Source organism: Amphiprion ocellaris, chromosome 7, assembly GCF_022539595.1.
Source record: "Amphiprion ocellaris isolate individual 3 ecotype Okinawa chromosome 7, ASM2253959v1, whole genome shotgun sequence".
Taxonomy (NCBI): Eukaryota; Metazoa; Chordata; class Actinopteri; family Pomacentridae; genus Amphiprion; species Amphiprion ocellaris.
In genome coordinates this window covers 5688183-5703366 of record NC_072772.1, presented here as the reverse complement: position 1 = coordinate 5703366, position 15184 = coordinate 5688183, and the positions used below count along the sequence as shown (strand labels likewise).

General features: G+C 41.6%; 1 protein-coding gene across 2 annotated transcripts in view; it reads left to right on the top strand.

Moving 5' to 3' along the window:
• The window catches only part of LOC111587747 (cell adhesion molecule DSCAML1), a 108479-nt gene that overhangs the window by 75720 nt on the left and 17575 nt on the right, over positions 1-15184 (top strand). The window contains exons 10-21 of one of the 2 annotated variants that reach the window (XM_023297845.3): positions 1332-1610; positions 2227-2346; positions 2541-2720; positions 4025-4230; positions 6578-6674; positions 6850-6978; positions 7268-7435; positions 7689-7759; positions 8704-8944; positions 12792-12938; positions 13033-13188; positions 15065-15184. The exon at positions 15065-15184 is cut by the window's right edge and continues 20 nt beyond it. In XM_023297845.3, the coding sequence (XP_023153613.2) occupies positions 1332-1610; positions 2227-2346; positions 2541-2720; positions 4025-4230; positions 6578-6674; positions 6850-6978; positions 7268-7435; positions 7689-7759; positions 8704-8944; positions 12792-12938; positions 13033-13188; positions 15065-15184 (1914 nt within the window). Of the gene's footprint in view, positions 1-1331; positions 1611-2226; positions 2356-2540; positions 2721-4024; positions 4231-6577; positions 6675-6849; positions 6979-7267; positions 7436-7688; positions 7760-8703; positions 8945-12791; positions 12939-13032; positions 13189-15064 lie in introns of both variants that reach the window. The other variant, XM_023297838.3, reaches the window with a different exon arrangement.

Sequence of the window (15184 nt, the reverse complement as noted above, 5' to 3'; positions counted from 1 at the left end):
TTGTGTGTGTGCATGCCATATGCATATATGTGTGTCGTATATATTCTGCATGTCACCTTGCATGTTATTTCACTCTTTTCTCAGCAGCGGCAGAATGACGTGTTTGTTTTAGGAAGCTGCCGAGTGTGAGTGCGTGTTGCGTGTGTTTTGGCTTGACATTATCGCGATGGGTGAAATCTGTGGTCTTCGTGGCATTCCTCTGTGCATGCGTGCGTGCGTGAATACACAACCGTGCCAGCGTATGCACACATGTGCTGCATGTGGGTGTAGGTATGCGCTTGTATGAATGTGTGGTCGTCATGTCTCTGATTTAATTAGATGAATTTTAACGAGGCCCAGATTAAATCCCCCAGATGTCTCAGCTGTAACCCCCCCACCACCACCAACCTCCCCTCATCCCCCACTCCAAACCACCACCATCACCTCCACCGGTATCCATGGCAACACCGTTCTTGCCCCTGTGGATAGGGCTCTAATTAGAGCAGCTATTATGGGCTGGCTTTAGCAGGGCAGGGTGCAGTGGAGTGGAGGGGTTGGTAGGGGGCACAGGCGGTTGCAGAGTGGGTAGTGGGCTAGTAGGCCAGGCTGCACTGGTGGAGGAAGCTCTGAGAGTCCAGGCTGAGATGACAGACTCGAGAAATCCCATTTCTGATCCCCTGTAGTCAAGCAGACAGATGGACCACCAGTTTATCTATCAGACTGTCAGGTGAAAATGACAGAGACTGAACTGCATCCTCTCAAAAATAATCTAACGCCGTCTTTTTCTCCCCTTGCTGTTTTTTTCCCTCACTCCACCTCTTTCCACTACTCTCTCACCCCATGTCCTCTCGATGCCCCTGAATCTTCAAAACTGTATGTCTACCCATATTTTCCCATGCTTCATATCTGACTTTCTCTCTTTTCTCTATCCTTCACTTATTCATATCTGCCTCAAATCTTTGTCTTCACCTTTTACTCACCCCGCTCATTTAAACAACCCTCTAACGGTTTTCATTCATCTTTCTTTCCTTTCTTTCCATTCTCTCTTTGCTGTATTCTGTCTTCTCTCTGTCTACCCTTTATTTCACCCTGTTGCCTGTCCTTGCCTTTTTCTCCGTCCTTGCCTTTTCTCTCTCTTTCTCTCCTTTTATCATTTATTTTCTCGACTTGATACACCCATTCTCTCTTTTGCTTATTTTCTTATATCTCATTTCACTATTTTCCCCATTATTTTGTCTCTGCAACATTTCTATTTTCTTTCTCTTCCTCTCTACATGTAATACCCGATACCACTCTCCTTCCTTTGCCTCTCTTTTCCTCTTTTCCCTGTTTTCTTTCTTCACCTCTCTCAGTTCCTCCACTGATCCAGCCATTTGACTTTCCCCCAACGTCCATTGGCAAATTGATGTACATCGCCTGTGTGGTGTCGTCTGGAGACATGCCCATACGCATTACATGGCGCAAGGACGGCCAGGAGATCGTGCCCTCCTCAGGCATCACCATTGACACAAAGGAATTCATGAGCTCACTCCAGATATCCAAGGTGTCGCTCAAACACAATGGCAACTACACCTGCATTGCCAGCAATGATGCTGCCACTGTCAGCACAGAGAGACAGCTCACAGTTACAGGTAAGAAAACAAAGATTTAAACATTTTGAGACTATGAAAAGGATATTTAGAAAGGAATGAAGGAGAAAGAATGGGGGTATTGTACAGAAGTACTGCAGAGAGTGTATTACATTGAAATAAAGTTGGAGAAACTGGAAGATAAAAATAAAGAGTATAAAAATTGAAGCAGTTGGCTGCACTCGATCCTTCACTTCTCACTTTACAACTCAGTACATCTTTCACTAGACTCTCCTTGCCTTGTAAATACTCACATTTTGCAAACTCCTCTCCCTGCGGTTTGTAAGACAAACTTTCAGACCAGGGTTTTAAGATAAGAAATTTAATGGTACATAAACATTTGAGGAAAGGCCATTTTTTAATGTATGGGTCTTTGACTTGTCACATTTTACAACAGCAAGTCTTTTTTAGCACCATTTGTCAAATAGTTCATCTCTAAACTTACTGACATCACTTTAAGGCCTAGAAAATAGGCCAAAGCTGCCATACTGAGTATGAAATATGATTAACTACTACGACATGCGGCAACATTAATGCCGCATGTGTAACAGAAGTAAAAATCTATTCATTGAATATAGTTTTTGTTATTTTATTCAGTTTTCTTTTAATCTCTCTGCAGTGCCTCCTCGGTTTGTGGTGCAGCCCAACAACCAGGATGGGATCTATGGGAAGGCAGGGATCCTAAACTGTTCTGTTGATGGATACCCTCCTCCTAAGGTCATGTGGAAGCATGCCAAAGGTACACTAGGTACATGACCCATCTTTCATTCTTTATCTATGTGCTATAATGTTGTCTCTGTCTGCGTTTCTCTGCCCATTGTCACATTCATGGGTCCATACTGTCCAAAGTAAGTTATTTTGAAATGCAGATTTTGCCAGTTTAGGATATCATAATCACATATCTCATCACTGGTTTCCTCTCTTTCTGTCCAGCGGGTATTGGGAACCCACAGCAGTACCACCCTGTGCCTCTGACGGGTCGTATTCAGATCATGAATAACGGCTCTCTGCTCATCCGACATGTCCTGGAAGAGGATCGTGGCTTCTACCTCTGTCAGGCCTCCAACGGGGTGGGCTCAGACATCAGCAAGAGCATGGTCCTTACTGTTAAAAGTGAGTATCCAAACCACGTACGGGCTTTTAATGTGGCGGGGCGTGAATTTTTCACTGCATAGATGACTGCAGTGAGGCCATCTAGGATGCTCCAGCGCTCCGGCTTTATCGGTCTTCATGCACGCACACTCACTAACTGTGTCAAACCAATGAGCCAGCTCGCAATACTCTCCCTGCGGGCATGAACAATACGCACACATGCATACGCTGTGATGGATTGGTAGAGCAAAGGTGACCGTGGACATAAGAGCACAGCCATAAAGAACAGTGAGAGAGAGAAGGAGTGTGTGTGTGTGTGTGACTGTGATAGGCAGGGAGAAAGCCAGCTACTGAGCCATTGATCTTTTGACCCTTGGGATCCGTCTCCAGACAATCAAAAAGACTTTTGAGCTTAATCATTATCTGCTATCAGTCTCTCCATCCTGCCCTCACTGTCAGTAACACCCTGTGTAGTGCAATATGAAAATGCATAAGGAAAATGTATGAGGGCAGTGTATTTTGTAGCATGCAGTACAGCAATCTGACGAAACAGCTGTAATCACAAGAGAGATGTTAAGGCTCGATTCCAGGCACTTTTTGACACTTGTACACAAAGACACATATAACAAGGTGCACATGAATGCATCTACTAGTTTCGCTGTGTTTTCCCATCACAGGGCAGCCCCTCTCTGCTGCTCTCCCCCTCTCCTTCTGGTGTTAGTGTTATTGATTGAACCGTTCCTCTCCTCTGCCTCCCTCAATTCTGTCTGTTTCGCTCAGCAGAGAAGGAGGAAAAGAGGAAAAGAGGGGGGGTGAGATGAATAAGTGATGAAAACAAAACAGCAGAACCTTCCTTGGATCGATATTGTGTGTGTGCAAATGAGCGTGTGTGTGTGTTGGACAAAGGAGATTGAGTGTGTGTGAGGGATTTTGTGTACAGAGTGTACACGAAAGGTAGAGTGTATCATTTTTGCCTCTTCATTCACCTAGACCCCACTGTTGGAGAATGAGAAAGGAGGTTTATTGACTTTACCTCATTGACCACAGCTCTTCATTACTCTACTGCAATGGAACTTGGCTACTCTGAACTCCACCTTTTTAACTGCCAGTTATCCTACCCTTCTCCTCTCCGCTCTTTCACTCCTTTCTCCCTTTCGACTTAATCCCTGCTTAATATCCACTTACTCTATCTTTTCCTCCCTCCTCCTCCCCTACTCTTTTTATCTGCCTCTGTCATCTGACATCCTCCTCATCAATCTGTTTACTGTTACCATTTCTTACCCTCTTTCTCTTCATCTCACACTCCATTTCCCTTCTCCTTCCAGTCCCAGCAATGATAACCAGTCACCCCAACACCACCATGGCCAAGAAGGGTCATGTGAAGGAGCTGAACTGCACAGCCAGGGGAGAATGGCCCATCATCATCCGCTGGGAAAGAGGCGACACGGTCATTGACCCTGACCGCAACCCCCGATACTCCATTACCACCAGCCCCAATGAAAAGACCGACGAGGTGTTGTCTACGCTCAAGGTAAAAAACACTTCTATATGGTGGAGAGCCTGGTTGATGAAATCAGACAGTAATGTCTTTGTGACTCTGACTGCGCTGACAAATTGCTTTCACTTTTCTCAGTTGTGTGAACTTTTTTATTTTCATTGATCGAGGTGTGTAGAAAACGGGAGAGATTTGGAAGAAGCTGTCATATAAGCTGCAGTGTGAGGCGTAGTTGAAGGCTAGTACCAATCCTGGCAAGTCACATCAGCTCTTCTAATTGTTGGACATATGGGTTCTTGCCACCAAAGCAAAGATCATGTCTCCTTTTATATGGAACCATATTTCTGGATGTTCTTATTGTCACAATTTCTAGAGGACCTATAATGATGATTTTGCTCTGACTGTGATGGCCAGGTGAGCCATAGGGTTACCTCTGCTGTACTTATAAGCAAGATGCTATTTTTGCTAAAATCACAAATGGAAAAGGTCCACAAAAAGCTGTGAAAAAAAGCTTACCTCCATTTGTAAAGACCATGTTTTGGCAGTATGCTTATTTGTTACAAAAAAACAATCATGCATTTTAATTCTTTCAGGGATTCATTATAGGTCCTCTAGAAATTGACAATATCTGCTGGGTCTAAAATATACATACAGCAGCTTGAATTATCTGCTTTGGTGATGTGGAAAGTTTTGTTTATCAAATTTTCTTAGTTACACGCGACCTCTTGAAACAAGCTGTCACCAGCTGCCGAGAGACAATTTATTGAGATGGTCAAGAGTCGACCAGGAATCATCAAAAACAGGTCTGCAGTGAATTTGAAGTTGCTGCAACACAGGTGTTGGTGTCCACAGTCAAGTGTGTTTTACATCATCACGGACTGAGAGGCTACAATGCAAGAAGAAAGCTTTTCCTCTGGAAGTAGCACCTATAGCCTCGACTGACTTTTGCTGAGCAAATGGACAAAGAAAAGGCTTTCTTGAGGAAAGTTCTATGGTCAGATAAAACAAAAACTGAGCTATTTAGCCACAATGACCAGTAATACGTGTGGAGGAGAGAAGGTGAGGCTCTTAACCCCAAGAACACCAAACCTACTGTAAAGCATGGTAGTGGTAGTATTATGCTTTGGGGCTGTTTTGGTCCCAGTGGAACTGTTGTTGTTTCACAAAGAAAATTCAATAATGAAGAAGGAAGATTACCTCCACATTCTTCAGGAAAACGTAAAATCATCAGCCAGAAGGTTAGTCTTATACACAGCTGGATGTTCCAACAAGATAATGTCCCCAAACAAAAGTAGTAGAGAAATCAGGCTGTAACTAAGGTTTAAGACTGGTCTCTCCTCAAAGTCCTGACTTAAACCCCATCAAGAACCTGTGGACTGTGATGAAGAAGCAAGTCTGTGTCAGAAATCCAACAAATTTAGTTGAACTGCACCAATTCTGTCAAGAGGAGGTCAAACATACAACTAGAAGCTTGTGGACAGATACCAAAGGTGCCTAATTGAGGTAAAAAATACCAAAGGACGTCAAGAGTTGTAGGAGTCATTGAGAACTCAAGACTGCCATAATATACGTGGTCTTTAGAAGTATAAGCTTTTGTCAGCCTGGTGATGGGGTGCCTGGGATGTTACCAAATGGTACTGAAGGAGCTTGCCGATGTAAAAAGGAGAAAAATCTACTTTTTGTGTGTGAGTGCCATTTTATCACTTATAACTAGCTGTTTAGAGTTATATCAGAGCACCAAGCAAATTCTGTGCATTTTACACGATTTAGTCAAAGTAACTTCAGTGGGTTTGGTGTCTGCAACCATGCTTTGACATGAGCCCAGCTCACATTTGAAGCTTCAGATGGAACACGTGCCTATCAGCTTCAAGGTTTGTAATGTCGGTAATCCATCTGAAAAGAAAAGCATCCGTGATGGCTAAAAATGTTGCTCTTTACTGCTGGTATTATTGCCACAGTCAGAAAAAAACTCTTTGTTGGGCATTGTCTTGTATCTCAATTTATAATTTAAGAATATATGTCTTTAAAGTAAAAGCAAAAACTGTTTGAGTGGGGTTTGTGTAATTTTGCAAAGGTCTGTGAGGATACACTTTCACCTGCTAAAGTAACAAAAGTAGTGTCGGATAAAACACACTTTTGGACATTTTTCAAGCAGGCGGGTGGCAAATCTTAGCACAAAAATTGCAGACTATCACTTGATTGGTGACTCTTTGCCTTTTGCACCTCTCCTTGTCACCTAAATACCAAACAAGTGGGATAAAAGGAAAAAAACTCTCACCAAGGCACTTCTCCATCACAAAGCTGTGCTCTACACAATTTGCCTACACAAAGATAGAGTTGTTTGTCTCTTTGACGTTTCTCTTTCTCCTTTTTCTCACTTCAGCTAAAGCCAGCAGAGCGTGAGGATTCAGTCTTTTTCTCCTGTCATGCCATCAACTCTTACGGAGAAGGACGAGGCCTTATCCAGCTCACTGTGCAAGGTAACCATTCATGTGCAAATGCATGCACTGACTGTAGCGTCTCCTTTTTAAATTGATAAAAGCTAGAAAAACCTGCTCTTCCCTCCTCACATCTAAAATTATCTCTGTTTTAGTGCTAACTTCTTCTCCTTTTTCTTACCTCCCTTTGTTCACTGTCTCCCCCTTAAATCCTCAGAGCCTCCAGATCCCCCGGAGTTGGAGGTGCGAGAAGTGAAAGATCGGAGTATGAATCTCAGGTGGACACAGAGATTTGATGGAAACAGCGTCATTACCTCATACGATATTGAATATAAGAACAAAACCGGTAAGTAAAAGCAGCACAATGTATTCCTCACTGTATGTGAAATGAAGATAGTTGAATAATACGCTAGGCTGTGGCTGCAACTCTTCTTTATTTAAACCACTAAAAAAGCCGGTTTAAATTGACTGTCAATGTCAAAATGTAAAATGCCCCAATTTTCAAGAAAAACAAGATGGCTAAGAGTAGGAATATATAAATTCCCAAATACATTAATGGTGGCTATTGAAGTGGAAAAATGATGGCAACAAAAACAGCAACAAAAACAGCACTTTATTCTCCTCTGCTTGTTCAGATTCCTGGGAGCTGAAACACGCCACTCGAAACATCTCTCCCACCAACAATCAAGCCAATATAGTAGACCTTCACCCCGCCTCTGTCTACAGCATCCGCATGTACTCCTACAACGCTATAGGCAAGAGCGAGGCCAGCAAGGAACTCACCATCAGCACGGAGGAAGCACGTAAGTCTCTAGACGACACCACTTTCTACTCATAGCGATGTCTGCACAGGTTTTACTTTCGCTTGTTACATTAGCAGTCAGCATCTGTCTTGGCATCTGTCCTTGAAAAGAATTTTATATTGAATGTCTCTCAATAAAACTGAGAAAAATATTTTTTTTAGTTGCTGACCTGAATATTTTAGTGAACTGAGTCTTAATGAGGACATGAAAGCCACAGAATGTTAGTCTGACAGTGAAATTCCTCTCTCTGCAGAGCCTGATGGTCCTCCCATGGATGTGATCCTGCAGCCTGTGACCTCTCAGAGTATCAGAGTCACCTGGAAGGTAAAGCATCACAAGCGTTTGTCTTCTGAACAGCTATGGAATTCCTCCAGGATTATTTGTAGTGTTACCCTTGCCCCTATGTCACTTCATTAGGCTTTTCTATTTGCCGTCATGTATTAACCCTCTTGACCTCAAGCAGTTTTTGACCGAGATCTGCTCCTGTCACATTTCAACTCACTGTGGCCTAATTTGTCACAGCAATAAAAAGTCATGCGCCTCTAGAAACAGCACAACCATGGCTAGAAGTAGAGCGAAATCAAATATCTTTTCTCCAGTATGACACAGTTATATTACCTTCAGTCATAAAAATAGAAAAACAAATGCTGGATTTCTTTGATGTCTTATTTTTAAAATATCTGAAATTCCCTGCAATCAATATGGACAGCGTCCTTCCAAGTGCTCACAGGTGTTACCAAGACTCAAAAATTGTTACTATACATACTACAGATGCTTTACTACTTACAACTTCTAATTTGTTTCAATACTTGTCTCTGACCTGTTCTGTGTAAACAAGGCTTGCAGTTCACCCGAAAAGTCCCTAAATTTTTGTCAGTGCTGGCTTCCCAGTTGTAATAGATGCTGAGTTTTTTTTTTGTTTTGTTTTTAATGGGAACTGTTAACTTTAGGCAAATTCTGAAATGGAGCAGGTAGAATGAAGTGATTTTGATGAAGTATCCAAAATTTTAAACTTAGGCTTGGTTCATTTCCTCGACCAAATGGCATGTCATAGATGGTACTCATCCAAAAGTTCAAAATCTGGCAATCACTTCTGTTTTTATAGTTTCTTGTTCAATTAAATAGTGTAATTTGGCCAATTTTGAAAAGATGCTACTTTTTCCTTGCTTTCAAACCCACTGACAGATTTTGGGGTTCAAGTCTGAATCTGACACCTTATATGAATATGAATCTTATGTGAGTATCGTTTTTCTTATGTCATCCTTTAGGCTCCGAGGAAGGAGCTGCAGAATGGGGTGATTCGTGGTTACCAGATCGGTTACAGAGAGAACGGACCAGGCAGTAATGGCCAGTACAGCATTGTGGAGATGAAGGCCACTGGGGACAGTGAGGTCTACACCCTGGACAACCTGAAGAAATTTGCCCAGTACGGTGTCGTTGTCCAGGCCTTCAACAGAGCTGGCACAGGGCCCTCAAGCTCAGAGATTAATGCTACGACACTGGAAGATGGTGAGGACCTCAGTGTAGAACACATAGAACATGTCTGAACGTGTACAGAATGAAAAAAGATTGTATTGCCCCTTGGTTTGCTTATACTGTTAACGTGAGCTGCTTTAGTGACCAGCAGTAGTAAATTAAACAGCACAATGCATTATTTACAGTGGAACAGTAAACTGTCAGTCCGATCAAATATCAGCCTCCGTCTGCTTTCGCTCTGATCCACAGTTAAAGCACCACTTTTTCTCTTGCCATTGTTCTTTTTGCTTCCTCTGAGTCTGATCTCTGTCAAATCATGCCATGCTTTGTAACCTAAAATTACTACATTCTCTCTGTTCTCTCAACAAGAATGAATGTTGGCTGCTGGAATCCAAACGCTTCTTACAAATACCAAGGACACACATAGTCTCATAGACACAGGATCCATTCAGCAGCACTGAGAGAATCGAATGATACTTGTATAGTGAGACATTTGGAGATACTGCCATGCATCCTGATTGTTACTTGGTTTGATGTTAGAATACTGAGAGGTGAAAAGATGAATGAATGAATAAACAGCCAAAATACTTAGGGAGTAAAAAAAAAAAAAAAAAAACTCTTCTTAGGCTGCAAGATATTTAGACTTTCTTTTAACTGCATTTAATATGTAAGTGTTTTTGCAAGAAAATGCACAAGGTGAGAGATTCCAACAATCTGTAGGTAATCTTATGGGGGAAAATAAAGCTTATCCTGGATGCACACAAATAAATCTTGTGTTCTTCAAAGTTAAGTTTTTACCAAATTTATTGGACATCTGTGAAAACACAAGATATTTTGTGAACTAAAATGCATTCAAATTGTGCCACTAAAACTTACCAACTTCTTTGAAGATGCCACGTTCTGCATTCATATTTACATATAAATTATCAGACTATCCATAGAAAAAATTGAAAGTAGGCTGAATGAAATGAAATTGTGGAGACATGGAAGAGGCTCATGTAAGGCACTAGGATGGTGGACTACTGGATTTAATTTAGTCTATACATGGATCAGACTTGTTTTCCAAAGGCCATTATTTACTCGACCATGGACCTTTTCCTTTTTATTCATTTTCTAAGCAAGCTACATTCATTGCCTTTTGGTCATTAAAGAGCTCAGGAAAGTGAAAACAAATTGACAGCTGTTAACATTAAAACCGATAAAAACATCTTTAAAGATAAAAGAAAAAAATCTACCCACTAACAAATTCACACACATGCATCATATACTTCCCTGTCCACCCAGTAAACAGTTGGCTGAGCCCCATTGGTCCAGAGGAGACAGAGCCCTCCAATTCTTTCCTGTGGCTGTCACCGTGGCGACAGTGATATTGATGGCCATTATGATAATAGTGATAACAACAAGCATACTAAAAATAATTATAATTAGCTTGTCTCTCTGTCTATCTCTCTCTCCTTCCCTCCGCTAGCTTCCTGCTGTAATTATCCACAGCTGAGCGCATTGTCTCTCTGCTCCCTCTTTTCATCTTTTTCTGCCCTTCCCTTGCTCCCCTTGCTTTTAACTCTCTTCCTCCCTTCCTCTGTCCCTCACCCCCGTCTCGTCCTCCCTCTAGCCCAAGTCCAAAACTGCCTCTCATTATAATCCTATATTTTCTCCTCAACATCTGTACAGTTCTTTGTGTAGGGTGCTTTTTTAAAAATCATTTTTTACTTATCTGTTTAACCCTACCGAAATCCTTTTACAGGCAATTTGGAGGCACTCTAACCCACTCACCTGTTTACTCTCATCCTTGTTTTGCTTCTGCTAAAAGTGAAAAGGGGGAGTCTGCACTATATTTTGCTGCCTTGTCATTATTTAGTCTTGGAACCTAAGGTTTATTTATGCAAAACCCCTGTTTTTAGTTTTCTAATCCTTCTTTCTCCTTTCCCTCCCTTCCTCCATCCTCCTCCCCACCTCCTCTCTCCTCACCAGCTGCAGAGAAATTCCCTGGTGGACTTGGCCCAGTCTTTCTCTTTCATTGCACTCTGTCTTTCAGTCAGCTGTCTTCCTCTCTTCCTGCCCTTCCTTCTCTCACAAGTTGACTTCTGTTTATCCCCAACAGTGGGCGTTATTCAAAGGCTGAATGACTAGTGGTCAGTGGTAGCCAACAGAGAAGACACCTGGACTGGTGGGGACAGAGAGAGGCTTGTACAGAGAGGGAGAGATGGTTCTATACATCAGGCTAGACACATGTCATGAGCTTTTTATCTATCGCTAAGCTGTTCACTCACTTCAGGTTTGATATGGAAATGTCTTTAAGGGTTTCAGAAATGTCTATCACTTTATTTATCCGCTATCCAGTGGAGTCCTAATTTTAAAGAGATGGTGTCAACCTTTGCATTAGCATGGAGAAAATAACTTAATGATTGTCCTCAGGCCAGGGGCCAATGCAAATTCTTACTGTGTAGCTATACATTGTTAAAGCCCACAGAAGATTACTCCTAGTAGAAATCCCATTTTTTTATTCTCACATCAGAAAATATGTAAAATTAAAAAATGACCCAAAAGACAGCCTGACTATTTCCACCTAATGCATCGAATGATGCAGTTCTTAAAAAAAAAAACAGATCATGGAGTCTTAAGTTTGAATATCTCACTCATATAGCTTTAACAAAGACTTTCAACAAGTTCATACAGAAAAGATGATAATATCAGACAATTCTGATATTATCATAATATATTTCCAACCTACACGTTTAAAAAAAATTACTGAAACCCCTTAAACATCTCTGAATGGTTGAAGGGCCCGATCATAATATGGAATAAAGTCATTTTCCAGTCATCCAGGAAACTGGATGCTAAACTGCAGAACACCAAGCAGTTTCTCTGCGTTTTATTTATTTTTGGCACCTTTTTGCTCACTGTGGGTTCATTTTTCACTGCAGTATAAAGTCCTGTACCTCTATGGAAACAGCACAACCACAATAACCAACTCACAACATGTCTTCAATGCAGTATGACTCAGTTAAATGGTAAATAGTCCACACTTATGTAGCGTTTACTGTAGCTTCATTCTACAAAGCGCCGCACAGTGAGTTTCACATTTACGCATTCACACGCACACTTAAACACCAATAGCGGCTGAGCTGCTACGCAAGATGCTCACCCACTGTTGCAAGCAACCTGGGCTTCAGGTCTTTGCCCAGGACGCTTTGGCACATAAAGGGGCTTTTAATTGAACCGCCACAATGTAATATAAAAAATATATTGCCATAAATCATTTTTTTAAAAAGCGACTCTACATGCTATTGATATTTTCCTACTTAAATTTTTAATTTCTTCCCATACTTGTCTCCTATCTGCTATGTATAATCAGAGCCTACAGTCCACCCAAATTCAGCCAAAATGTCTCAGAATTTTTGTCACGTGACTCTTGGGCAGAATCTGGATGATGTAATTTTGTAGTGAGATTTGTAGAGAAAAGGGATTTCAGTAAAACAGAATGATTTTGAGCTTATATTATGTTAATTTCCCCAACGGTACGGCATGTCGCACATGAGCCTCAGAAAGTTAAAAATTCTTGGATTATTTCTGTTTTTACAGCTTCTGTCTCTGATAAGTGATGCCAGTTTGGCAATTTGGTAAAAAAGACAACATGCCTTGTCAGACCTGCTGGTTGGGTTTTGGTTTCAGAGGGTAAAGGCGTTAAAAAAAGTCCTTGATTTTCTCTGGTTTATCTGTGCATTTAGCTCAGCTATCAAACAAGTTGTGATTGTTTTTCACCCATCAATGAACAGACCTTTCTTATTAAATTAACTGTGGAATACATACGTTTAGATAACCAAGGATACATGGTTTTGATAACTTATCTGACCTTTTCTCTTCTCTCTCTCATCTTCAGTGCCCAGTCAGCCTCCTCAGAACGTGCGAGCCATCTCTGTAACATCTGATGAGGCCGTGATCACATGGGCTGAGCCTCCCAGAATGACGCTACATGGCGTGTTGAAGGGATACCGAGTCGTGTTTTGGGCCGTCTTCCCAGATGGAGGTGTGTTGAGTGCATCCATCATCCCAATTCCAGTTGATTAAATTACATGACTCAATCTTTTCTCTGACCTTATCTGTTTCTTGTCAACTCTCAGAGTGGGGTGAAATGCAGAACATCACAACCACCAAGGAGCAGGTGGAGCTCAGAGGTTTGGAGAAGTTCACCAACTACAGCATCCAGGTGCTGGCTTACACCCAGGCTGGGGATGGTGTCCGGAGCAACGTCCTGTATATCCAAACCCGCGAAGACTGTGAGTCTTTTTTTATTTCTTTCTTTTGAAGCTCTTTCTATACAGATAATCCAAGTAATGAACTGACCTACAATAATATGTAATTTGCTTTTATCACATCTTTGGGGCAGGTTTCAGGGTTTTTCTCCTTGGTTTAGGCAGCAGTGTGGGAGGCAGAGAGCCAGCGGGGGTAGAGAGGGTCTTTGTAAGGCTGAGGTTGCTGATTAAAACCTCTTTGTGCTCTGATGTGCCATTACCAGTGCTAATGAGAATTAAGAAGCCAAAAAGTGTGTGTGGTTAAGGACCCTAAGGGTTGTGCATGTGAATATGTGGAAGTGTGTGTTGTGGGGGTTAAGTGTGTGTTTGCATGTGTACATGTCTTTGCATTGGTTTTGCGTGCACAAGCGTCCATGTGTGTATAGGCGCTATTGTTTATGTGCAAGTCTAGCTCAGCACCCAGCACAAGGCGAGGGATTAATTCTTTGTGGCTTAGAGAATTAATTTTGTGCTTACACTGGCGGGCTGTGGATTACATCCGTATCCGCCTCTCCTCTCCCTCCCTGGGGCCAGGCAGAGGAGGAGGCAGGCGTCTGGAGATGGAAAAAATGAAGGGAAAGAGGGGGGGAGTAGAGATTCTAAGAAGTGTCATTTCAGAAAAGGCCTTTATTCTCTTTTCCTCACCATATCTCCATTTTATGAGCTGGCCTCTCTGCAATAGCTCTTCAAATATTTGTATTATGTTAGTCTTTTGAGTGTGTGTGCATGAGTGTGAGTATGTGCGTTTATCAGGGGAAAACGGAGTGTGTCTTTTTTTTTTCTCTCCCTGATGCGGGTTGACACTGTGTCTAGGGGCAACCTCTTCACAAACGTTCTCTATCTCTCTCGGTCTCACCCTTCCTTTTGCCCTCGGTTCTGTCTGTAGCGCACAGAAAAGTGTTTGCAGTGGAATTGTGCAAACAGCCAATTCTCAGCCTGCCGTTCTCTGCTTCCGTCTCTGAGATGCACAAAAACAGTAGTCAGTAAGCGTAAGAATGATGAAGATGGAGATCTTTTTCTTGATTTTACTGAGGGCCCTCACCCCGGGGAGCTACAGCACTTGATTCCATATGTGCTGAATTGTGGATTCTATGTTCATCATGATACATTTCTGATAAATTTCTCTCTAATTCCTTTAGGATGTTCAACCCTCCTTCTGTAAATGTATTCATAATCATGATCATTATTTTGTTGATCTTAAAGAAATGATTTTCTTACTAATGATAAGACTGTAAAGTAGATATAAAAACCTACCTTTTGAATCATACAGAAAATCTTTGTGGGTTTCGTAATTTTAATTTTCCTGATTTTCAGGCCGAATAGCCATGATTAGAAGTTAGCATACCAATAGTTTAAATTAATAGCAGTTAAACTGAATTAACTTGCTCTAAAAGCAGTTAACCACAGTCAGTAATTAGAATGTGTCTTATGTCTTTGGTAAAATGCCTGATAGAAAATGAATTTTACATATTGAAAAATTATAAATCAACATAGGAGATTGGTGGTGCATGGCCAAAGAAGGATACGGAGAAAACAGTTTAAGTAGGTGCTGCAGCCAAAACACATTTATAATACAGTCTGCTAATCATCATCTTGACTCATGATGTTTGGAGGATAAAGATGAGATAAGCACGAAATATTTCTTTTGCGATTTTACCTAAACCAGCCTTTTCTGATCGCTTGTTTTTCCAAACCAGGAGTCCAAACCCCAAAGATATCCAATTTACTTCAAAGAATAAAGATATCAGGGAATATTACAAGGTGCCTAATTATGTTTATGGTAAATACACCAAAAAAAAAAAAAAAAAATAACTGGCTCACATTTTACTCTGCCCTCCATTTCTTTCCCTTTATGATTCAGACCCCGGACCCCCAGCTGGCATCAAAGCTGTGCCCTCCTCCGCCAGCAGTGTCGTAGTATCGTGGTTACCCCCTCACAAGCCAAATGGAATCATCCGCAAATACACCATCTACTGCTCCA